Source organism: Passer montanus, unplaced genomic scaffold (assembly GCF_014805655.1).
Source record: "Passer montanus isolate IOZ18808 unplaced genomic scaffold, ASM1480565v1 scaffold33, whole genome shotgun sequence".
In the NCBI taxonomy this organism is placed as follows: Eukaryota; Metazoa; Chordata; class Aves; order Passeriformes; family Passeridae; genus Passer; species Passer montanus.
In genome coordinates this window covers 3,579,904-3,605,740 of record NW_024368041.1, presented here as the reverse complement: position 1 = coordinate 3,605,740, position 25,837 = coordinate 3,579,904, and the positions used below count along the sequence as shown (strand labels likewise).

The 25,837-nt window shown below is 42.2% G+C and overlaps 1 protein-coding gene across 1 annotated transcript; it reads right to left on the bottom strand.

The window, feature by feature from the left end:
* Nucleotides 1-667: 667 nt before the first annotated feature.
* COLEC10 (collectin subfamily member 10) lies at nucleotides 668-25,519 on the bottom strand. The gene is made up of 6 exons (XM_039715492.1): nucleotides 25,246-25,519; nucleotides 13,745-13,816; nucleotides 12,297-12,368; nucleotides 10,179-10,232; nucleotides 9,115-9,210; nucleotides 668-7,420 (listed from the first exon to the last, which is right to left on the bottom strand). Exons 1-6 carry the CDS (start codon nucleotides 25,391-25,393, stop codon nucleotides 7,029-7,031), a joined length of 834 nt encoding a protein of 277 aa, XP_039571426.1. The 5' UTR covers nucleotides 25,394-25,519; the 3' UTR covers nucleotides 668-7,028.
* Between the last annotated feature and the right edge of the window lie 318 nt (nucleotides 25,520-25,837).

Here is a 25,837-nt window from a genome sequence, read left to right as displayed (position 1 = left end):
AGGTAGGCAGAAATTCTTTTACAATTTGCTGTTCTCTCTTGCCACAAAAGCATAAAAGAAACACAGATTAAGCCACTACTTTGATCTTGCTCATTATTTTTTCCCCATGTTGAGGAGTTTATGGATGACTTTAACAAATAAGAAGGAGGGAAAAAAAAAGAAATAGCAGTTTATGGCTTCTATACCCATGAAAACCTATTCAATCAAGACAGTCTAGTCTAATGCTTTCCAAATAACCATGTTAATCCCTCTCTCTGTGACACATTTACTATTTTTGTCATCACACATGGTGCCAAATTGTATCTCAATAACCATTTCAGCCAGCTGAACTACAATTGCAAGGTACTTTTTAAGACTGTATGTAAAACTACATAGAGATGCCTATATATTCTTGTGGCTGTGGTCAAGAATGTGCCAATCTATTACTCTAGGTGTTTTTTTATTAAAAAAAGTTATTAAAAGCAGTGAAAAAAGTATAAAGAAAGAAATGGATCAGCTGAATGCCCATGTGAGACTGTTTGAAATGCTTGAGGAAAATATACATATAAAAATATATAATAGAGTTATATATAATATAAAATATATATATAAAAATATATAATAGAGTTATATAAAAATATATAATAGATCAGCTGAATGCCCATGTGAGACTGTTTGAAATGCTTGAGGAAAATATATTCTAATGGGATATATTGATTCTGTGATCATTTTTATTAGAGTTAGTTTCTAAAACATTATATTTACCATAGATATCTGTGCTCTATTTATGTTATGAGCCTTGGGAGAACAGGATGATAATGCTTGTACTGAGTGGCATTCCTCAGAATACAGAAGATGAGAAATTCCAGGTTGTACAGGAAGCATACTGAAGTATTCTTGCTATCTTAGGCAGTGCTCTTGTTTTCACTGCACATCTACAACTATCTTTGTCAGGAGGTTGGGGTGGCTGAACAGGGAGCTTGGTAGAGCTCTAATATGAAAAGGTGATATAGAGGAGATGGAAGCAGGGACAGGCTACAGTGGAATAATTTAGAAACATTACCTGAGTTCGTAGGAGTAGCCTTGGGAGATACAAAGCCTAAATGCAGTTGAGACTTATATGGGAAGCACAACAAGAGTTCATACTAACTTCCAGTGCTTTGTTAGTATGAAAAGGCTGAGGAAGTATGTTAGTATGAAAAGGCTGTGGAGCCACTGCTGAATGGAGGAAGTGATGTAGTGACAACAGACCCTGATAAAATGGAGGCATTCTAAGGGTTTATTTGCTGTCTCTATCACCAAACTATCCCATGCATCTGTGCTTAGGGAAAGGGTCCAAAGAGAACCACCAGCAGTGGATGAGTGTTTAGCTGGGGGTTACTTGAGACAGTTTGACAAGAAAACACCATGGGAGCAGACAGACCACATCCAAGGTGCCAAAAACCCCAAGATTAGGTGGCTCTGCAGGGCCACTCTATCACATGAGAAGGGTTATGGAGATCATGGAAGGTTCCTTAATAACTGGTAATAGGTAAATGTCGCACATTTCTTCAGGAAGGCCAAAGACAATCTGAGAAGCTATAAACTGATCAGCATTGCTTTGGTCCCTGTGAAACATAAAGGATTGGATCTTCTTGGAGCACATGTCTGGGCATATGAAGGAGAAAGTGATCAAAAACAATCAGCGTGGATCTACCAAATGTAAGTCATGTCTGACTGCCTGATTGTATTTATGTTCCATGACTGGATTTGTGAATGAGGGGAGAGAAGTGGCTATCATCTACCTCAAATTTAGCAAGGCTTTTGGCATTGTCTCCAACAACATCCTTGTACCCCAGCTGGATGTTATGGTCTGTATGGCCAAAAATTCATTGAATTGGTCCAGAGGAGAATGGTTAAATGAGTTGCTCTCTACCCAGACAACATTTCCCTGTTTACCTAGTAGAGTGCCACAGGGATCTAGAGACTGGAACAGTTCTCTTTAACATCTTTACCAGGTGCTTCGAAGAGTTCATAAAATCTACTTTCCCCAGATTTGCAGATGATACCAAATTGGAGGGAACAGTGAATATGCTGTGGGCAGTGCTATTATACAGAAGAACCTAGGCAGGTTGGAGGAATGGGCCAAGAGGAACCTTATGAAATTCAGCAAGGACAAGTGCAAGGTTCCTGTCACCTGGGAATGCTGAGCCCTTGCACCAATACATGGTGGGGGTGACTGGTTTTCCTGCAAGGGCTCTGGAGAGTCATGGCAGACAGCACACAGCCTGTGCATCAGCAGTGTGCCCTGGCAGCAAAGAAGGCAATGGCCTCCTGACTGTGCTGGAGAGAGCACAGCCAGGAGCTTGTGGGAAGGGATTGTGCTCCTGCTCAGCACCTGTCAGACCACATCTAGGCACTGTGTCCTTTTGAGCCCCTCCAGGAAATGCAGTGAGAAATTGGAGCCAAGTTTAGCTGAGGCTCCCCAGAATGGCTGGAGTCAGAGCCAGGTGAGGAGGATGTAAAGGAACTGGATTTATGCAGCCTGGAGAAGAGGTGGCTTCAGGTGAACCCAATAACAGCTGCCAGCACCTGTGAGGGTGTCTTCAAGAAGACAAAGCCAGGCTCTTCTCAGTGGTAAGTTAAGTGGTGGAAGGACAAGAAACAGCAAGCATAAATTGAAACAAGAACATTCGGCCTGGGAATAATGGAAAGAAAAACATGTGAAAAAGTAATACTGGGATTGGGTAAAATGGTTTAGGTGCCACACATTAACAGACCATAAATCATAAATAGTCAGGCACCATTTCCTGTGTTCCTGGCTCCATCCACCTAATGTATAAAATATACTTTACCCACCACAGTGAATTTCCATTGGCTAGCAGTGGAAACCTTTGATGTAACCTAAATTCTTAATTATAGCAAGAATATTTTTTTCTGCAAAATGTGGCTATATTTCAGTTAGTTTAGGCTCAAGCCTGTGTCCACAAGGCATGGGGCAGGCACCTGCCTGCCAGGTTTCCTCTGTGGTATAGACTTTTTTTATTTGGCCTGGCCTATGAGTTCAACTTATTGGCAGAATTTATTAACTGGGACTTGTGCTGCAGGAATGAGCTGCACAAGCACCTGCTCACACTTATGCCTGGCTGGCTGGAACATTGGACATCTCCTGTGCTCCTCTGCTGTCCCTCTTCTCTAGTTAGCCAAGCAACTACCATCCCAAGTCTGCTTGTTTCAGCTGGCATAGCTCTGCCCAATGTTCCAATAATACATAGTGGGTAAAAGGGTTGGCTTTGTTTATTTTTTTCTGTTTAAGAAAGGATGAAGTTGGTGTGGCAGTAGAGGATGAGGATGGAAGAAATGGGCAGTCCCAGCCCTTCCATTGTAGAAATCCAGCAAAGGTTCCTCACTCACTTCGTCACTCCGCCATGGAGCGAGAGGCTGCGATAGTCATTCCTGTACATGGAGCATGGTCCAGGATTACTCATAACTCACAGTCACCAAAAAAAACAACCCTAAAGTTTCAATTTAGACATGTATTTCCTGATTTTGAATGACTTCGAGAGCAGCTGGTCTAATCTCAGGCAGAGCTTGATCCTGCAGCCAAGTATTGCTTCACTTTCACTTCTTCCCAGCTCTGAGTTTTTGCCTAAAGAACAGGAAAATGGTCTATCTGTGATGGATGTAGCATTAAGGACACGTCTAAATTTTGTCAGCCAGTGGTTTCAGTATGGCCAGAAGGTTTCAGAATATGGACCTCCAGTCTGGTAAGCATGTTTTGGTGGCTTCTTGGGTCAGAAGTTAAGATGAAGTGTGGAGAAGTGGTTGTGCCTACCCCCAGGGATATTGCTATGGCACTTCTGCATGACTGGTAGGAACTGACTTGCTGTAAGTGAGGCCAGCAGCCTTGGACTTGAACTTCTAAAAGGTATTTTTCCTCAATAAGCTTTTTCTTGAATTAATAATTAATTATTTATCATTATCCATTAATGCTTGTAAAACCAAAGTGTTTAGCTAAATGAGTTTATTACAATAGATCCTAAAAAGTTTAATTCTGCCTAGTTTTGAGGAATATAAATTCCCAGAGAGGGAACAATTCAGGCTGAGTTACATCATGCAAAGTGAACTTGTTTGCCCAAATAGTCTCATAGCATAGAAGGGGAGCAACGACAAGAAATGTGGTCCCACCCCTTTATTCACAGGTCTGAATAGTTTCCTGGAGGGTGTGTAGCAACACAGATAATTTACTGCTGGTAGCAACAAGAGGTTTTCTGGAGGAACAAATGTCAGAGAATCCAGATTACAAGAGTGGATCTGAGTCACAAAGTCACCTGGGATGCTCCTGTGTTGGTCAATGCTCAGAGGTGAACTTGCAGTCAAACAACCAGGCAAATGGTTCGGAGAATTTTCCTGTTCAGGGTGAGGTTGAGTACATATGATTATTTGGTTGCCTTTGCAGTGCTGTACTCAGCAGGAGAAGGGAGACTCGAGCTGACCCTCTGCATTTCCAGCTGATGGCATGTCCAGCTCTTTGTATGAGGAAGACTGTGTGCACCTGCTGCTCAGTGACCTGCAGGGAATGTTGCTGTGTGGTGCCAACCATCTAGCATTCTCCTTAGCTTCCAGATATCTTTCCTTAATTTTTAGTGTTAGGTGGGAAGGAAAGCCTACAGACTTGCATTGTAATGACCCTGAGGTTTCTCTTGGCATCTCCTGCTGTGAGGAAAGGCAAACCATGACTAAGCACTTGGTGTGTCTGAAGAAAAAATTCTCTGTCAGTCTTCTCAAAGATATGAAAATGTGATTCTTGTGGGCATTCTGACATGGAGATCTAAGTAGCCAGGCAGTGACAGCAGAGCCTTCATGTTCAGTGCTCATCATTTTTAGTGAGTCCCTCTGAACTGCATGACTAACTTGTTCAACCACACCTGAATCTGGGTTCCTGGGGCATAAAACCAGTTCTATAGCTTCTTCCTGTGTTACAAAGGCACGGGTGATTTTAACATTAAACATCAAACGTCACTGGCTTCTGGATTAGGGAGTTAATATGTTCCTAGAATCACTTGTTAAACCAGCAATGCACATGGTATAGTTTATATTGCATGTGGCTGTTTACAGCCTACAGGAATGGTGTTGCTTCCTTTACACTGTTCTCTTTGTGCTAGACTTCTGTATGCTGGTCACAGATTTTGGGGACTTCAGACACTAGAACTACTCCATCTGTTTTTAGGTTACCTACAAGCTGTGTAGTCTTGCATGCCTATGTACAATTAATTCCTCACATTTCAGGCCAGCCTGATGGATGATAGAGTTGAAAACAGAGATAAGTGAGATGTCTTCTGCGTAGAACCATAGAATGGTTTGGGTTGGAAAGAACCTTAAAGGTTATCTAGTTCCAATCCCCATACTGTGAGCAAGACCTCTTTTCACTAGATCAGGTTGCTGACTGCTCCATCCGCCTGGCCTTGAACACTTCCAGGGATGGGGCATTCCCAATTTCTCTGGGCTAACCATCCTCACAGTATCAAATTTCTTTCTAATATCTAACCTAAATCTACTCTCCTGCAGTTAAACTCATTCCCTCTTGTCCTGTCACTACATGTCCCTGTAAAAATCTCTCCATCTTTCTTGTAGGCTCCCTTCAGGTACCGGAAGGCTGCAATTAGGTCACCCTGATTTTTTTTTTTTCCCAGGCTGAACAAAACCAAATCTCTCAGCTTTTCCTCACAACAGAGGTGCTCCATCCTGCTGATCATCTTGGCAGCCTCCTCTGGATTTGCTCCAACAGGTCCATAGCCTTTCTGGGGACCCAGAGCTGACACAGCCCTGCGGGTGAGGCCTCACCAGAGTAAAGCAGAGGGGCAGAATCACAGGGCTTTGGATGCAGCCCAGGACCCATTTGGCTTTCTGGCTGTGAGTGCACATTGCTGGCTCACATCCAGCCTCCCATCCACCAGCACCCCCAATCCTGCTGGGCAGGGCTGCTCTCAATCTGTTCATCCCTCACCTGGGCTGATTCCAGGGGTTGTCCCAACTCAAGTGCAGCACATTGCACTTGGTCTTGTTAAACCTCAGAGTGTTCCCATGGGCCACTTCCCTCATGGCATCCAGATCCCTCTGAATGGCATCCCATCCTTCAGGTGTGTCAACTGCACCACCCAGCTTGGTGCCATCTGCAAGTGTGCTGAGGGTGCACTTCATGCCTTTGTCTATGTCATTAATTAAGATATTAAATAGTGCTGATCCCACTACAGGTCTCTGAGGGACATCCCTTGCCACTGATGTCCTTTGGGACTCTGAGCCATTGACCAACACCCTCTGGATGTGACCATCTAATTGTTAATCCACCTTACAATCCACCTAATGAATATATCTCTCCAATTTAAAGAGAATGTTATTGTAGGGGACCATGTCAAAGGCTTTACAGAAGACCAGATAAATGCCTATTAGGCAATATAATTGAGCAGCCAAATTAACAAGAGTATAACAACTTCTAAGTTTGAAGTTGTTCCTACTTTGCATGCAAGATTTAACCAAATGACCTCCAGAGATACCTTCCACCTCAAATTATGATTCTAACAAAAGAAGGATTTTTTCAAGAGATACTTAAACCTTTACTTTGACCTCTGAAGTCATAAGGGAAATTACTGGGACTCCCTATGCAAATCAGAGATTAATGAAGGTCATGCTCTTTCCATCTGTGGACTTCACAAACCACATCCGTACTTCATATACCAATGATCTTACTATTTCTGGAACTGGTGAAATTATATTCACTTCTGCATGCTCTAAATTAACCCCTAAATTACCCATAGAAATACCAACCCTAAAATGCATGTAGAAATGAAATAAAAATTCACAACTGGCTGGATGCCCCATGCAGACCCATACTGACTTTATGGTCACTGATGACTGACTAAACAGTAGTTACTCTTGCTTAGCCCAGTGATGTGAAGGCTGGGTTGAGCCCTGTCCCTGGTTTCCTGTCCCTGATTTACTCTCCCTACCATAAATGAATGAGGATGGGTTATTGTATGTACAGCAGGTGCCAGGCACATTCTCTGGCTCTTTTATTTCCTCTTCTTGAGGAATTCACAGACGAAGTAGATGGTGACTTGGCACTCAGAGTCGTTCCACTCTCCTGTGCTGAGCATTTCCACACAGTCCTCGTGACCAGCTGGGTCATGAGGCTCCCCTTGCTTCCAGTTACTGTAGTTCTGCAGTGGGCTGTTGTCTGCATACACAAACTGTCCTTCTCTTTCCATGTCATTCAGCCCAATGAAGGCTCGGAACAGGCCGCTGCTGGAGATGTAGTCAGCAATCAAGGCATTGGTTGACTCATCTTTAGGCATGGCCAGTGATCCTCCTCTGTCCCTGCAGTGCATCAAGGCTTCTCTGTAATTCTTCTCTTCTTTCACAATGTAATAGAATTTCTCATCTGTCTCCCTGATACCTGCTATAACTTTGAAGAAAAAAAGTTGCTTAATAACATGTCAACAGATGCTGAAGATTATTCTATTCCAATATGACAATAAGATGATTTTTACATTAAAATTAATAAAAGAGAAGGAGGAAAAGTATTCCCACCACCATTCATTTATGATGAATGATGAGGACATGATCAGAGATTGATGTGACTAATGGGATTATCAAGCACTTAGCACACATTAGGACAAGAACTACTCAGTCCTGATTGACGTGTCTCCTGTGACACTTCAGTTTTATTCCCTGGATGTTTAGTCCAGGAATCAACTTAAGGCATGCTAAATTGTCAAATGGCAATGTCTAATTCTGGATCACCCTATTCCTTTGAATGTTCTTGAATATAGATTGTGAAAGAGTGCCCAGGGGTAGAGACACAGCGGTATAAATAGCTTTTCAGGCCCTTTCCATGTAGAGGAAAATGAATGTGACTGCTAAGATAAGACAGTTTAGATACGGCCTGATACTCAGAGCTGCTGTAGCACTGTGGCATTGACTCGGAAGAAGACTGTGGTTGCTCAGCAGCTTTAAAAGGCAGACTCTCAACCAGTGAATTAAGCAGTGCCAAGGAGCATGGCTGAGTTGCTGGAAATTTTTTGTCTCTGCTAATGGATTGCTGGAGTGCTCCTGATCAGAGTTTGGCCTCAGAAAATTAACACTCTCCCAAATAATTCAGGAGTTACTCTAGGCACAGCTTAGAATTTAGTAATGGGACACTTGTTGCTAATACATCATTCAGTTTTGTAGAATTTTTAAAATAGATGGGTGTTGTTCTGTGCCGGATGCCCACAGTGACAACGAACAGTCTCAAATTCATTTAATTTACTGATACAACCCTAGTCCTGGAAGCAGTGGTAGGGCTGTCTCAAAAATCACTTTTATGTCAGGAAACACCCTTCCTTTCAGTGGGGAGAACAGTCTCAAATTCATTTAATTTACTGATACAGCCCTAGTCCTGGAAGCAGTGGTAGAGCTATCTCAGAATCACTTTTATGTCAGGAAACTCCCTTCCTTTCAGTGGGGCAGTTTGCACTGCCCACCCAACAGCACTGCCTGCAAATGTGCCTTCTTATAACCCATAGCCTCGAGTGCTGGTCCCTTGTTACAGGAAAATTGTGTGTGCACTGAGGGGAGCATTAGGAGTACTGAGTCTGCAGCCTTCCCATTCCCGGGCAGCAGAAAGATCAAGAGGTTCTTATTGCTCTTCCTGCCTCTGGAGCAGACTGGCACAAACTTCTCCCTTGTATTGCCTGACTGGCCACCAAACCTGAGCACAATGACAGTGCAGAGGTGGTTAGCAAATCATTCCTTGTGCTTTTCATGGTGTGTTCTCTTGTGCTGTTGATAACTTCTGGTTTTGGTTTGGTGTTTTGTTGTTGTTGTTGTTGTTGTTTGTTTTGGTTTTTTGGTTTTTTTTTTGGTTTTGGGTTTTTTTTGTTTTGTTTTTGTTTTTCTTTTTTTTTGTTTGTTTGTTTGTTTTTGTTTTGTTTGTTTTTGTTTTGTTTTCTTTAGTCATCTGGTCCTTTTATCCTTATGGGTTTTCAAAGTGCCTGAAACAGAGGACCCTCTCTCTGGGTCATCTGTGGACACATACACAGAGCAATGGTAGAAGAATAGCAGTGATATCTGTCACTGGAGTAAAATAAATCCCCTCAAGTACATAAGGATCCTTACCATTCTTCACAAACTTGATGGATGTGTTAAGACGAGCAACATTGATATTCAGTTGTCCAACAAATCTGCGGTACCTTCCACAGTCACAGACCGTGCCTGATGCAATACAAAGGATAAAGCATTTACCTATTTAGAAGCATTTGGGTGTGTGTGCATGGAGAGTTGCCTGTAGCCCACTTCCAAAGCTTCTGAAGACCTGGGCTCCACTTATGGAGAGCCAATCTCGCCTTACCCCACTGGCTCCACTTCTGTTGATCAAAGTGTTTAATGTTTTGGCTCTGTATACTCCCCTGCTAGCTGGCTCAAGCAAGTTAATACCAACCCAAATAATCAATAGCTTTCAAGCACTGAAGTCTCAGTTAATTCTTTTTTTTTTTTTTTACTGGAATTTGGGTTGCTAGAGGTTTTGTTTGTTCTTTTGTTTTTCTCAGAAAGAAAATAAGTTGCTGATAGTTTTCCATTAAGCACCAAATGGTTATTTTATATGCAATCTCTGAAAAAATAAACACTAGTATATGTTCAAGGTGGGTAACCATTCAAGCTTACTAGGTTACTAGGTTTCTTGTTCATCAGAGTCAAATTCTCCTCCTGTAAGCAAATGCATTGCATTAATTTAACAGCAGATTATGTTTCTGTTTAAAATCACTTACTTTTTCATCCCCATGCTCCTATTAGGAAACTGTTAAAGGGCTTAATTCCTTTGATACTAAGAAACTTTCTTCTAGCATCCAGTTAAAATGCATACTGCTGGCCTGTGTGTTAGTTTTTATGATAGCCAATATTGCCCATGACTTTGGGTGACTTCATGTTTGTGTATACTGATGTATTCATAGGAATCAGTTATGTCTCTACACTATCCTTTATTTTGTTCAACAAAACATTTTGATGATGAATTACATTTCATCTATTCTCCTTGGGCCTCAATTACACTTCATCTATTCTCCTTGGGCATTTCAATTTATTTCCCTTGGACTTCAAAATTTCATGGAATTCCATACAAACCAACCCTGAAATCAAAGTTCCAGCAGATTTGACCATTCTGCACAAAAGGATGCATAGCATACCTGCTTTTCCTTTTTTTCCTGAAACCCCTGGTAAGCCTTTGGCTCCTTTGTCACCTGAACAAAGAGGAAAATATATTCTCAGATCTCAGACAGTGCATGTGTCAGGGAAGCATATCCCAAAACCCGTTTAATAATATATTAACAATGTGGTTTTGCTAGGAAGCTCTGATGGACTGTACTGGAAGACGTGCCAAGTTAAACAAACCAAGATTAATTCTGGTGCATGGAAATGAGAACCCTTTAATAGCTAACTCACTGATAACACAGGCATCTTGTGTGCTGCGGGTTCCTGGTACCACTTACTTCAAATGTAAACTGCAAAATGATCCTGAGAGGCTCAAAGCACTTAGGAAATCTTGAAAAGGTGAGATCTGGGTTCTCTCAGGGGCTGCAGGGCAGAGCCCTTCCCCAGGTTCAGTAGCTCCATGGTGAGATGAGGCAGCAGGTGTGCCCTGAGCCACTGAATTCATGCGTGCAAGGGATTGTGTGTGCAGGCAGCAGTTGGCACCTGCAGGGAGGGAGGTCATTGAGGAGCAGCACTTCAGTTCAGTTTATGGAAATGTGGTTTATTTGCGTCCAACTGCTTTCCCTCTCTTTTATAAATTATAAAAATTATATAAATACTTCTCCAAATGCTCTGCAACTGTATAACTGGAGGTGACCTGTTCTTTAAAAAATCTCAGTTGGGTCAGGAACAGCTGGACTTTATCTGGAATTCATGTCAGCTCTTTTATGAATAAAACCTTCAGAGGTCAAAATGTATTAATACTTATTCTGCCTCATTGATGACCATGTTTTTATGTACTTTTTACTTTATATGGTTGTGGTTTTTTTAAAGAATTCAGATGTGGGCTGTCATTTTAATTAGCAGTGCTTGACACTGCACACTTGCAAGCTGGAATTTCAGGCTTGCTTCATTAAGAACTCCAATGTTTAGTCATAGATTTAAACAGTGACCTTTGCTTCTGCAAATAAAGAAAATGAGAAAAAACTGTATGGGGACAATAAACTGTGCATTCAGATTAAAGAAGAACTTGATTTAAAGGCTCAGAATATTCGTTTACTTTCAGATAAAGAAAAGCAACTTGTGAGATTGTTCATTTTTTTTTTCCTTTGGGGATTGAAGACATTTTAGGAGATAACTCTCTGAGTTTTCAGTTTTCTAGGTACTTCTGAAAATTAATCCCTCAGGTCAAAATATTTTCTTCTTGCCTGATACTGAGGCCGGATGGAGGCCATGAAAGGTTTATTAAAAACTGGTTTGAGAAGCTCTCCAGAGAGCCTGTTCCACCCACTCAACAGTATATTCAAGTTGATGTGCTGGTTTGAGACCCCAGAGTTCTCCTGGCACTGGTGGTGTCCCTGATCAGCTTTCAAGACAGGTCTCCTTGTGGCAGAAGTAATATTCCTTCTTAAGTAGCTCTTTAGGAATATCAGAAAGGAATGTCTGAGCTTCTTCTTGAGATAAATAGAGCACAATTTAATGAATTTATTGTCCAGGCAGATTTGGAGTCTACCTTGATTTGCAAGTAGTTGCCATCCCTGCTTAGGTGAGCGATTTCTTAAAATTCCTGAATTCATTCCTTAACAGGGCAGGGATGTCCTGTGCATTGCTTGCTCATGTGACTCACAGCAGTGCAGGTGACAAGGTGTGCTATCCTCTGCAGCAGCAGGACATTAACTTAGGTCTTCAGCATCCAAATCAAAGGCATAAATTTGTCTCTTAGAGTGTTCAGAGGATTTATTTCACAGGAACTGGATTTCTTCCTCTTCTTTCACCACAGAATTGTAGAATAGTTTGGGGTGGAAGTGACCTTTAAAGGTCATCTAGTCCAACCCCCATGCAGTGAGCAGAAACACCTTCAACTAGATCCATAAAAGAGAATTGATGTCTTAACTCATAAAAGAAATTATTTTAGCCAAATTAGTTGGATATATTGCATGAAGAAATAAAACTAGGGTATTTCAGTTCACTCTCATACCAATCTTTATGCATAACTTTATTTGGAGAGCATTGGTTGTACCATTATCTAATATTGCTCCATATCTGGAGCTCTCATAAGCACATATTTACCTTGAGGAAAATAAACCCAAGAAAATTCCCAGACCAGAGCTTACCCTTTCCACCAATTGGACCAATTTTACCAAGCATTCCCTGGTCACCAACATCGCCCACCGGTCCTTTGTTTCCTAAGAGAAGAAATGAAGAGGAAATTAGTATGGATGGCTGCTGTAATTTCTTTTCTGAGGTACTGTTTAGGCCTCTACTGCTGCTGTTTTTCCTGAGTGTGGTCAGTCTGTCTGTGTGGCAAAGTGAAATGAGCACAGCCCTGAGGATATTTGGGAGAGTGCAGCCAGATCTCTTCTCCTGTAGGGTACGACAGTGGGACATGGCATGGAACCTTAATAGAATTGCCTGTTCAAACACCATATTGTCTTAGAGAAAATAGAAACTAAAACTGCTAGTGATTTACTTCACAGTCAAATCAAGCTGACACCTTTTATTTTTCTCCACCCCAGGCAGAACACTTTCCTAAGTCCTTGTGGCTTTGCTGGGAGTCCTTCTTAAATGAGGACTGCAAGTAGGGAGCTACTAATTTTGCTGTATTTGTTTTCTCAGTCTTCAGAACACCAAAATAACAGGTGTCCTTTTTAATTGGTTAATAAATAGTGTAAGTTCTGAAATAGCTGTCTAATGATGACAGGCCAATCTAGGGAATCTCAGTTTCCAAAAGGACTTTAAGATCAATAAGGTGCTTTGTAAATGGCTGATTCCCTGAATTCCTTGTATCTTACCTAATGTTCATTTTAAGGTAAGAAGTGAAATAATGAGAATGCATTTAAAAATGGAAGAGGTTTTTATTATAAAAATAATAACAGAGTGATTTTAAAGTTAAAGTTTTTATAAAAGTAAAAGCTTTCCTGACTAATCTTAAGCCTCAGTCAAGGAAGGAAGATTTTGGATATGCATTATCATTAAACTCTAAAGACAAACTAAGCTTTCTAATTAGAGTATGCAAACAAGGCTGACACGGTCACATCTGGTGCCTCCAAATGATATGCCCAGGTCACACTGGGCATATAGGACATATTTAATTGAGCCAAGTCCTGAAACATCTGCAACTCCTTGTTCTCATCTTGGATGCTGTTTGATCAGAGGAACTTTTTATTTGTGTGTGTGTGTGTGTGGCTTTGTTTGCTTTGTCTGCAGAATACAGGCAACAGAAACCAAATTTTATTGAGCACCCTGACATATTGCTAGGCAATAATGCTCAAAATTCAATTTCAACTAAAGGCTAATTTCAGTAAGAGTAATCTTTCTGATTATGTATATGATCCAGGTTTTATGAATCAGACTCATGGCAGCCATATATATTTGTCTTAAGTATCAGTAGGAATTGAACCAAGCTAAGTATTGTTATGTTTACCAATTAATGTTTGACAAGATTGTGAAATTCACTGGTGAAACAGAAATGAAAAGCATTAAACACCAATCATATGCATCAGCACAGTTGTGTATAATGATATTTATATGCTAGCAGTAGCCAACAAACCATGATAAATACCTTTTGGTCCTTTTGGTCCAACCTTTCCTTGTTTGCCTACTTCTCCTCTGTCTCCCTTTTCACCTTCTTCCCCTTCCAAAAAAACCAGAAAATAAAACATCATGGTACATTTCTCTCAGTGCAGTAAGTACAACTAAACACATTCAGAAAGAAAAGTTCATGTTTTTTTTTTCCTCTACTGATTTCTTTTTATTTCACATTGAAGGAACAGCAGCCATGGGATAGATTTTCAGAAAAGAGATGAGGAATCTGACCATCATTAGGAAAAGCTAAAGACTTTCCCTTTCAGAGAGGCTGTTACAACATGCAAATTATACAACAGCAATTCCTACTCCTACACTTTAAGCATTATTAGCTATAAAGCAGATAAATAAACCAATCTTTTGGTATTGGGAAACTTGAGCACACACGGGCAAACTGCCAAGGGAGGCAACAGGTGTTTGTTAATTGTTCCTAGTGATTCCATTCCTAGTGACTGTGTTCAGGGTATGCAGATGCTTTTGGAATGAGAGGAATGTAAATATGTTGAAATAGATCTTGACATAGACCCTGGCACTTAATATGACACAATTCTTGCCTTCATTTTTTGACAGATGGCATTTGTATGTTGATACAAGAAACTTGTTTTGCAATTGCTCCAAAGCTTTATTTTGAAAGGTCATACACAGAGTATCTGTAAGAGGCAAAATCATTGCATGTATTATGGTAGAGATTTCTCTAAATGAGATTGAGACCCTTTTACACAGGTTCCTCTATAGTTCTGTATAAGCACTGCTGGAAGACAATCTCTCACTGTGCATAGTACAGGGTAAAGCCGCAAGGCAGCAAGTAGTCAGGAAGAAATGTTATTTCCTTCCACAAGTAGCATACAATGGTGCTTTGCATGGAAGGGAGGAAGGGAGGAAGGGAGGAAGGGAGGAAGGGAGGGAGGAAGGAAGGAAGGAAGGAAGGAAGGAAGGAAGGAAGGAAGGAAGGATCTTGCACAGAGATCTTCTTTCTGCAAAAAAGAGTACTTCCACAGACTTTAACTCTACAGAGCAGCCTGCAGAGAATGGAACTGGCTGATCTGAGAAAGGTGAGGAGGATTGCCAGGATGACAAGCCCTAGTCTGGAAGGTCAGCAGGAATATGGTTTGTTTTCCACAGGCCAAGGAATCTCCCTCAGCAGCTTTTATACCAGACCCAGAATTACAGCCTATTTTACACAAGGGAATTCATTGCACAGGGAAAGCCTGGACATGAAAACCTTCCCCATCTCCTTTCCTTATGGAACATGGTCCGTTTGTGAAATATTGCCATGTTGCATTTCTAGTCAAGATTTATCCAGCCTTTCTAGTTTTTGGATCATGCATTGCCTCCTTTCTATTATCACACATATTTCCTCCAGTATGGATTTGCAGACAATAATGAGATCAGCTCTTAACCTGCTCCCAAACTGTCCTTACAAGCCCTTTATCACCCTCTGGAAACTTTTCTGAATTTCTGAACTACTGAAAAGTGACTTTTACACCTTCACCTTGCACCTTCATACATGGATTTGGAAAGAACAATCTCCTCTTGTTAGCGCTGAAGTCAACAGCAAAATTAAACCATGCATTCTGTAGCTCTGCTGTTTGATGCTCAGTAAAATTATAAAACCATAGAATGGGTTGGGTCGGAAGGAACCTTAAAAATCATCTAGTTCCAATCCCCCTACCATGAACAGAGACACCTTTCCATGACTCCAGGTTGCTTAGAGCCCCATTCTGCCTTGCCTTGAACACTTCCAGGGATGGGGCATCTGCAACTTCCCTGGGTTAATCACCCTCACAATATGGAATTTCTTTTTAATATCTAACCTAAATTTACTCTTCTTCAGTTAAACTCATTCCCTCGTGTCCTGTCACTACATGTCCTTGTAAAAAATCTCTCTCCATCTTTCTTGTAGGCTCCCTTCAGGTACTGGAAGGCTGCATTTAGGTCACCCCAAAGCCTTTTCTTTCCCCAGGCTGAACAAAAACAAATCTCCCAGTCTCTCCTCATAGGAGAGGTTTTCCATCACTCTGATCAACTCGGTGGAGTCCAGAGCAACTCCTCTGGACTTGCTCCAACAGGTCCATGTCCCTCCTCTGTTGAGGACCCCAGAGGTGGATGCAGGTGGAGTCTCACCTCAGCTTGGCCCACTGACCTTGTCCCCAAAGGGCATCCTGACCAGCAGGGTGAGTCTGCCCTTCACAAGAGAGTCCCAGCATGGAAGGGTTTTTTCAGCATAAAGGGACAGGCTCAGCTCAGTCCATGTAACTGGAATGGAAAGGAGCCAAACAGCTAAAACTAAATTTTATGTGCTGCAATTGATGTGCAGCACTTCTCATCTGCTGTCACTCTGCAGAACAGCCCATGACATGCTAACTCTGACTACAGAAGGCAAGTCAGGAATGAGTGGGCAGTATTTTTCAGAAAAAAAATGAGACCAGTGTGATGATCAGTCTTAAAGCAACCATGGGAAGGTACTTTCTCCCCAGAACACTAAAAAAATCATTGAGCTATTTGTCACAGGATATTTATTATAAGGGCCAAAGGTATAAATGGGTTTAAAAGGCACAAGGTTAGTTGGTGGAGGGAAGAATTGCTACTGGCTGTTCATGAGGGGAGGGGGCAGTGCTTGGCTCAGGTAAGCACTGAAACCCTTGCTGTGAGTGGAATGTGAGCCCAGGAAGTGGCTGCCTGGGCCACAGTGACCCTCAGTACACCTGAGTGCCCTGCACGCTTTCTGCTGGGGCTGCAGGAGCACCCTTGGTGAGACAGGCTATTGGTCTTGTCACATACTGCTGTTCTGTCCTCACCTCTCTGGCTGACATCCAGACACATTTCCCTCCCCTGGCCCTCCATACACTGAACGACAGCCTTCTCCCCTTCTGGGCAGCAGGCACAGACACAACTGGCTGCCACTGCCACGTGAGGTCCTGGCTGAGCCAAGAGGCTGTGGCACTGCTTCCCACTGCAGAGCCAGGCTCACTGCCAGCACGGGCAGGGAAAAATGGGAGAGGCTCTGGAAGGCTGCCCATGTTCTGTGATCACCCCTTGGGGCAGGCGAGTTGTGTGACTCCTCCCCACCTCTGCTGGGGGGAGAAAAAAATCTTCCTTCCTTCCTTCCTTCCTTCCTTCCTTCCTTCCTTCCTTCCTTTCTCATTTGTGAAAGAGTTAATCCTAAAAGTAGAACCCAGGAAAGAAAGTCAATATACAAGTGGAGAAGCTGTGATTATTTTCTAAAGGTGTTTTATTCCTGTCTGAGTTTCAATATTTTGAGCCACTGAAAGATCCAGTGACTTTTCCTGAGGGACTCTGGAACAAGATTTTCACACCTAGGGCTGCTGGAGTTGAAGCTACGTTGTCCTGTATGGACCATCAGCCTGAGAGCTGACAGGAGAGCGGATTGAAAGGTGTGACCAAGTTTGTTCTGGAGATTTCCAGAGGTCAGGGAGTGCCTCAACTTTTATTAACACCTTATGTGATCCAAATTTTTGCTTAAGACCTCTAAAAGTCTAAGGGACAGGGAAATAAGTTCCATCACCTGTTTCACCTTGCTGTAAAGAAGCCTGCCACACTCTGTCTTTTCATATCCAGGCAAATGGGAAGAACAATAATTTGTAAAGAGGGTAATCCTGCTTTTCTCCCCATCTGTCATCTGAGAATAGGTAAACCATTACAAAACAAGAGTAGAAACAAACAGTATTAGTTTTTATTGTTAATTTAAGACTAGATTAAGCCCAGTGCCTGCTGGTTGGTACGTGTTGTGATCTTGAGCTGCTGTGGGCTGTGATCTCAAATTCTGGCACGAAATGTGAACTCTGGGGCTGTGCTTCCCTCTTGTGGTCTTGCTATGATTTGCAGCCAGGTAGGAGAGAGTGTGTGAGGATGGCTGACTGTTTTGGGCAGAGGTTGAGTTGGCTTTATTTCTAGTTTACCATAAGTATCCCTCCCTTTCCTCTTAGACTTCATGTGGACAAGCCATCCCACTGCATTAGCCACCTTTTATTTTGTTTTTGTTTTAATCTTCTAGGAAAAAAAAAAAAATCTGTCCTGCTAGTACTCTGGACTGGTTTTTTGAGTTCTGCAGTACTGTGTGCTTTGTGCAACACAAATTTTCTGATCCCTGGCCTCCAATGCTTGTTATCTATACCTAGAGGCTAACCTCTCCTTTGTGCTGCTTTGCACTTGGGGCAGTGTCAGGTTAAATTTTAACCCAATTAGCAGACTGTCACTTTAAACTGTGGTTGCAGAGATGTCAGATATTATACTGCACCGGCATTTGAAGCATGGGTGAAGAAGCACTTGGAGTGATTAACTGAAGTAAGACTATTTATCAGCCTTGTCAGTATTTCCTCAAGCTGATTGGTTTCTTGTGTGTCACAGGTATGAAATACCAGATTGCTAGAAGAAACACCTGAAGCAGTGAGTCACTGGACTCTTCCAGCTTGGGACTTTGCAAGGCAGAAGAGCAGAAACCATAAGAAGTAAGTAAATTTTGCAGCCATTAGAAAATTTTAATTGCAATTGAGAGGGAACCACAGATCTTCTGTAAACAAGCTCAGGAAAATGCTGAAGATCCAATTACCAGCAGGATTTTTAGGCTGTTGAAAGGGGCTCTGTCTTTTTGGAGTTTGACTAAATAAGACTAAATAACTAAATGTTGAGAGGTTGCCTTTGGTAAGAATTTAATTAGTAAGAATTTACTGACCTTCAAGTGACTTAGATTTCCCTGCTGAATCTTTTGTAGGCAATTCATCTGGTTTGTGTTCATGAGCTTAGGACGTTTTCTAGTGCATAGATCTTGTTCACAGATATTTAGTGACTCTCCAAGTCTTGTAATCAAGGGCTGACCATGGCTCTTGGAGAACCTGGGTGTAGTTCCTGGGGGTTTCAGAGCCCACATTTATCTGCATCAGGCTGAGAGCATTTCTGCAGGCTGTCTGAAGGCTAAAGCTGAGAGGAGACTCTGAACTGGGCTTATGCATGAGTACCTCTCAGCAGATTTGGAGCTGTCCTAAGAGACTCCCTGGGACCACTGTGTCAGGTGTGCTGTGGCCTCAGGTCAGCTAAATACTGCAGAAATGTTAATGCTCTCTCGTACTCTCTTTGGTGATTCCCTCCAGAATCCAGGACACCCTTTCAAACAATAGAAACATCACTCATGCTGGGCTACAGCACAGTTGTCCTCCTGCACCAAATACTCTAAACTGAAAAACTCCTGCTACCAGCCAAAGAATCTTTGAAAAGCCCTGGGCCTAATGACTGATTTGCTTTGAGGGGGGAAAGATGAGAATCTTTCTTTTAATCTTGATGAGAATACCACATGGTGATACTCTCAAGCAAGGCGAGCGGCTTTGCACTGCTTGCCTGAGATGCATTTATCATTCCTAGGCACAGCCAGTGCCCTGGCACAAAGGCTTGGTATGGAATTTGTTACATGTGTGGCACAGTTCTGCTGAGCTCCATGTTTCATGCTCTTAGTCCCACTTCCAGGTGGGAATTTGTGGGTGGCAGATGGACCCTCCCCACTTCCAGAGACTGAACGTGAAGAGTACAGGTGATTTCTGTCTCTCCTTATCCAAACTGGAAGGATAAGGAAATAAACATAATTCGAAGCCTTGAGAACCCTACAGGAGCAACTGAATGCCTGCCCTCCTGGAAGAACCTCACAGGATCAGCTGTGTAGCTTGGGACACTGAGTGACCTGAGCAGGAAGAACCTTTGCAGCACTTGGGCGTGCACAGTATCTACCGAGAGGGTTTGTCACTAGAGGGAGTCACAGACTTTAAGGAATAAGCAAACAGCCCTGTTTGTATTTCCAATGTACGAGCGCGTCACAGTTACGTCAATGGAAAGGCTCAAAATTTCCTCTGATTTCACTTTCAGTGTCTTTTAGATGCTTAACAAATTTCCCATAACAGTGTGCATTCTTGCTTTCATGCTGCATTTGGCTAGTGAGGATAGGATTTCTTGACATCAGCTGCCTATCTGACGTGATGTTCCCTTCCCTGTCCTTCCTCCCCTCAGTTCCCAGCACTGTCCTGCACGCCTCCCTTCCCCCTGCCTGATGTAGAGCACTCTTTTCTCTCTATTTCGAAAAAATTAATCTCCTTAAACAGAGGAATATCAGTAAGGCAGATACACATTTTTAATGAGTGAGCTGAAGCAGCTCAGTGAAGAGCCAGGTTTGGCCAGAGCCCGGTGCTGACAATGCTGAGATTTTTGGGTTCAGTCCCTAGGTGGGCCATTCACGTAAGAGTTGGATTCAATGATCCTTGTGGGTCCCTTCCTTCTCAGAATATTTTGGGAGTCTGTGAAATACCTGAGCCAGCACAAGGTAAAGCATGGACCACATGGTCAGAGTAGAAGAAAAAGAAGATATTTGGCCTCCTTTTTTGTCAGAAAACCTGAGAGCTGAGTCGTATGTTCAGCTGTAGTGTGAAACTGCACCCATGGTCTCCTTCCCAGGTGCCCTGCAGGAACATGCAGGGCTCCTACATATCCACCATTCCTATACAGATTATCTTTCTTCACCCAGGTTCAAATTAGACAATACAAGCCCTTGCCTTGTAAAATAAAAAGAATCTTCATGGAAAAAAAGTATTTTGTGATTGCTTTTCTACTTATAGATTTGACTTCATTAGAAATACCCTCCTCTCATATTTAATTGCATGAGGCATACCCAAGCCTTCAGTAGGCTCAGTGAACCTCTGCTGACTTGTATTATTTGAAAGTGTGGACCTTTGTGCATGAATGTAATATACATTATTTCTTTAATAACACAGAAATAATTTCAATCATTCTTGATTCTCCTTTTACTTGGTCTGCCTGATTTGATTTTCCCAGCCTCTTGTGCTGCCATTCTGACTGATCTCAGAGACCCATGAATTATGGGGGCTTCAGTGAGGAATCAGACTGCCATTGGTGAGAAATACAGACCCTCTATCTCTTGAATTTATGTGTTTAAGTCCCCATAGCTTTGTAGCTCAGGCTGATAATTTCCAGAAATTTACTGTGTGCTAAAACAAGGAATTCTGGAATCCATGAAAAATAGAATTATGTGTTGAAATTAAAGGACTCTTCAGATCAAAAATGAGGCACTAAGAGGGAAATTTACTTATAGATTTGAACAGCTATAGGATGTGGTAAGGCGTTTTATATTTTTGGAAGGCAACGTGCATAGCAGCGTATCTGGTTTCTGAAAGAGTTTGAGATTTTCCAGGAGTGGAACTGCGTAAGCACAATTAAAGCTGAGAGATGGACAGCTATACTGGTGACCACAGTAAATGCTATTTTGAGGTACCAGCCAATGTCACAGAGTTTAAAAGCATCATTTGTCAAAAATAATGATAAAGAAACATTTTACATCCAAACTACTATGGGAAACTCCCGGTGCTCTTCAGATTTCATCTTATTCCAGTTTCTCAGCCTGGATCTGATTCAAGACTTTTAAAGTTCTTGTGTTTGGACTTCAAAGAAAATGACCTGGGATCAGGGACAGATAGCAAGATCTAGAGCCAGTCTTCTGAAGAGCTGAGAGCCCATGAACCCATGTGAAACCAGCTTCTGCAGTGCCAGCCCCTGCTCACATATTTAATAGGGTTCAGAAGTCAGAGTTTTGGGTTGTCCTCTGCTTGTTTCTACCCTCATGTTATTGATCACAGCAGGTCAGCTCCTGTCTCATCTATGTCAACAGCCCACTTAAAACTTCCTTTGCAGATCAGAGCTTGCAGTCTCCAGGGGAGAGCAGGCTGGAAGAAAGGGCTGAGCTGGGACACCCCTCAAAGGCAGAGTGCAGGGGAGCAGAGCCTGAGCCTCCTGATGCTGCCAGGGCCACACAGCTGGTGCCTTTGCTGCCTCCCCACAGTCCCAGACCCTTTCTCAGCAGCCAGCCTGCTTTGCTTCCAGGCTTGGAAGGGTAGAAAGTAAGCAATAGGGCCATGACTACTTTTTCCAGGCTGCCCTGGAAAATTCATTGTTTCATTTATGCTTCACTTCTTGGTTCTCTTTGGACTCAAGAAGTCAATGAAGTACAGAACATGGTCGTTATTGCCTCAGTTACTCAGCTGTGAATCAGTGTCAACTGATGTAAGATATAAGTTTTCAGAGTTTCTGTGCCACAACTGCCCAGCTAGACCCAGGTTGTCCCTAATATCTTGGGTCAAACATCAATAATCACTAATTATGAACACTGAAAATCTCTACTTTTTTTTTTTTTTGGGGGGGTGGGGCAGGGGATAAGAGGGGCAGGGGTGTTCCTAGGGTATTTCAATAAGAATCCTAGAAAATGCCTCACACATTTCTCTTCTTTACTGCCATATAAGCCAGCTGGCTGTGTACCTCAAATCTTTTTTCAGGAAGACAGTACAAGACAGGCATTGCAGTGGGCTCTTTTCATTGAAAATAATCCCCTCTTTTTGAGAAGAGACCTGAGTGTTGCCTAGAAAAGGAAATGGAGAAGAGTGACAACTTTTGCCTCTCTCTTCTTTTTAATTTTCCGCTTTTCTGGAGTGCCCATTTGGCAAATTTCTTTGCAGAATTCCTGGCAAACAGGCTTCAGGTTTCATTTGCTTGCCCCAGTGAGGAGAACCAGCAGCTGGGGGGGACAGCAGCACCTGGAGAGCACCATGTGAGCCCCAGAGGTGGGGCTGGAGCCTGCAGGGTTCACTGCACTGGGCACTGGAGCTCAGACACACTGCAGTCCTTACAGCACAACCTGCAAACCTGGCAGGACATCCACTGCATTCCTTCTCTTCCTGGCAGACTGCAGTCTTCCAGAGTATTTTCTAGCTCTTACTGTTGTTCACAATGGCCTCTGGTTTTGCTTCATGCTTTCTGGGAGTTGGTGGGGCTATCACAGGTGGTTTGCAGACTTTTCTGGTAATCAGCCTGCAATTACCCTTTCTTTTTTTTTATCCCACTGCTCATGTCATACTGCTTTTGTGACATCTCAGGTATGAGCACAACATAGAGATGTTTTTGAAGAGGAAGAATATGGCGTGCACAAAGTAACTTGGACAAGTTACATGTGGATTGTGCAAGTGGCCTATCTTCACAACCTTTCTTGAACAGGTGATTTTCAGGGTGAGCATGTGAAGAGGTTGAGAGCTTGTCCCTGTAGCAACTGTGAATGCCTAGAGGATTGAGTCATGCAGCCTCCAATAGTGCAGGCAATAAAGAGTTATAAATTCTGAATTCTCCAAACCCCCCATTTCTCCCTCAGTGCTCTCCTCTCCACTGTACTGTGGGATGGAAACAGCAGCATCTATCTCTGCTGCACAGCACCGGGGTCCATCCCACCTGGAGCACACAGACTGGATCTAGCCTGTAGACAATTTATGCCTTGCACTGGGATGGGCCAGGTGGGACAGAGTAGGAAGCCTTACAGCTATTGAATACCTTTTCATTCCTTGCATTTCTGGTTGCTTTGGCCCATTGGACACTTCCATGTTCTCATGGAAGGAGGAAGTTGCCACAACAGGAATGTAACCTGTGGTGGTAGAAACAGCTGGTCAAATAGTGTGTGAGATCAGCGCCTCTGTATTCTGGGAGCACCACCATGTTTTACTACAGCTGAGGTGCTGAGCAGGTGGAGGTGAGGGGTAAAACTTGTTTAGGATGAGTCAAAACCCATTTTTAAGAGAAGAGTGAGCAAAGGGACACACGAGGTGTAGCACAGGGAGAAAAAACTACAGCAGCAAAAGTCAGAGGCTTGTCCATTATCAAGCTTTGAGTTTAAACAGCAAAGTTCTGCCTGTGGCTGTGGTCATAAACTTGGGATCATGTGCTCTGAGTCACAGACATAAGATGGATGAAGGAAAACTGACAGCAGGACATTTCTTCTGGCATATTAGGTAAGCATGTTTCATCCTTGGCTACAAGGGATGCCTGAGTAGTAACAGGGTAGTTCATACACTCATCCTGCTTGGTCTTTCTTTGCCCACATGACTGGAAGTTAAAACAACCAGTGCTATTAAGGACTACTTGTAACCATCCTGGATGAGCTCAGCTCTGTTAGGAGCTGAAATTAATCTTATAGGATCATATCACATAGTCTCCAAAATGTATTTGATGACCTGCAGTGGATATAAACTAGTAATTTTGAGGTGATTTATACTCAATACTCCTTCTACCAATCATGGATCTAGGGGATGGTGATCTAAAGCAGTAGATTGAGCAGTGCCAATAAACTGCTGGTCTCATCTTGTGTCTTGATGTCAGCCAGGAAAAATAAGACTGGTAATGACTAAATCCTGATTTTCTCAGTACTGCACTTACAAAGAATAATAATATCTACCCTTCAAATGCTCCCTATACAAGATAGGCCACAGAAGCCAGCTGGAGTCCCAGCTACTCTGTGTTGTCACGAGACCCCCTCATTAGCCTTGCGACTTGTTAAACACAATTCTGTCAAACTTTGTTCTCCAGCCTGCCATTACTTAGATACTAACTAAACCAACACCCACTAGCTCCCTTGGGGATCATTACATCTCTCTGCATATATGCTGTGGCAGCAAAAAATTAAGCTTGGATTGTAATCATAAAGAAATTAATTTCCTGATTAAAAATGGTCCTTTAAGCAACATGCATTTGAATAATCCATCATAAAAACAAATGAGTCTGTAGCAGTGCTCTTGACTTGATAATATTTTTCTGTTTTAAATTTAAATCAGCTGCATTTTTTCCCTCTCAGTCTGTAGCCTATAGAACAATACAATGAATTACTAAAAAGAAAGCAATAGTTTGAAACTGCAATAGCCATGGTGTGGAATATATATATTTTAGATCTGTCGCTGAAAGATAGATTTGTATGTCATGGACCTAATAAGATACCCTTCAGGCAATTCCACTGACATTAGCTGTCTTACAGAAAAAGTAAGTTAATGCAGAAAATTTGGTTTCAGATATTTGCAAAGTGTTTTGAAGATAGAAGACCTGTACATGTCAGAGTTGATCTAGTTATTGTTAAATCTCTAGCAAAGGTCCTGTTTAATTCAACAAGAGCTGCTGGATCAGGTCTGATGAATGTCGCAGAGATGTATTTACAAATAAACATTTGGAAATAATGACAGTTTGGTCATTTTAAATGTTGCATATCCCTCCCTATCTGTAGATGCAAAGCAGACCATTAACAGTTCACAATACATGCCCACTTTTAAACAAGTCCCTCAGCTTGTATCTGTTAGCTGTTTTCATTGTGTGATGAGCACAAGAAATAACAGAAGATTTGTGCAGCTGAAGGAAGATGCAAAAAGACACCTCTAACTTATATGAAAATATGTGACACTGTTCCAGAAACTAAAGAAATGAAAATTTAAATCTCCTTGCTTCTTCATTTTCCCCCGTTACAGTTACAGTTTACTAGATGTTTGTACAGTCTGCAATATTCCGCATCTTGCCCAGCCCATGCCACAAGCCCTCCGAGTCTCTATTGATAAAAAACCAGCCTTTATCAGTACTGGTCTCAACATTATCAACCTGATAATTCCTCACCTTTTGGTCCAGGTAAAATTGTGTGTGTTGAGCAGACATCTGTTGTAGGTCGATTATCAACATCAAAACCAAAAATCTGAACTTGCAAGATAAAAAACACTACAAGGGTCCCATATTTCGTTAGCTGTTGTTCTTTCTTGCTGCTCATCCTTGCAGTTTCTCAGGAAATGCCTTTCGTTGTTAGAGTCTTAAGAAATGCAGCTGACTCAAAAATAAATGCTTCACTAACTGGAGCAGTGGAAAGCTTGGGAGCTGCATGCAAGAGCAGCTAAATAAAGTGAAGAAAGGAGTTTGACAATGCTGTAGTTATTTCTGTCCTGCACATTATCCAGGATATTTATTTAACACTGACAGCTGTTTATTCCAATTTATCTCTTATCTGAGTGAGACATTTAGCTGCTTTTGCCATGGAAAACTTTTCCAACATGTGGGAATATCTGTCTTGCAACTTTTTTGCCTCTCGGCACTGATTCTTCATGCCCAGCATTTCGCTTACTCAAGGGACAAAAGACTTTGGTATTGTATCCTAGTGTGTACTAATTAGTTATAGGGTACATTTGGCTGGTTGTGTGGGAAGAGTAATGCAGACTGA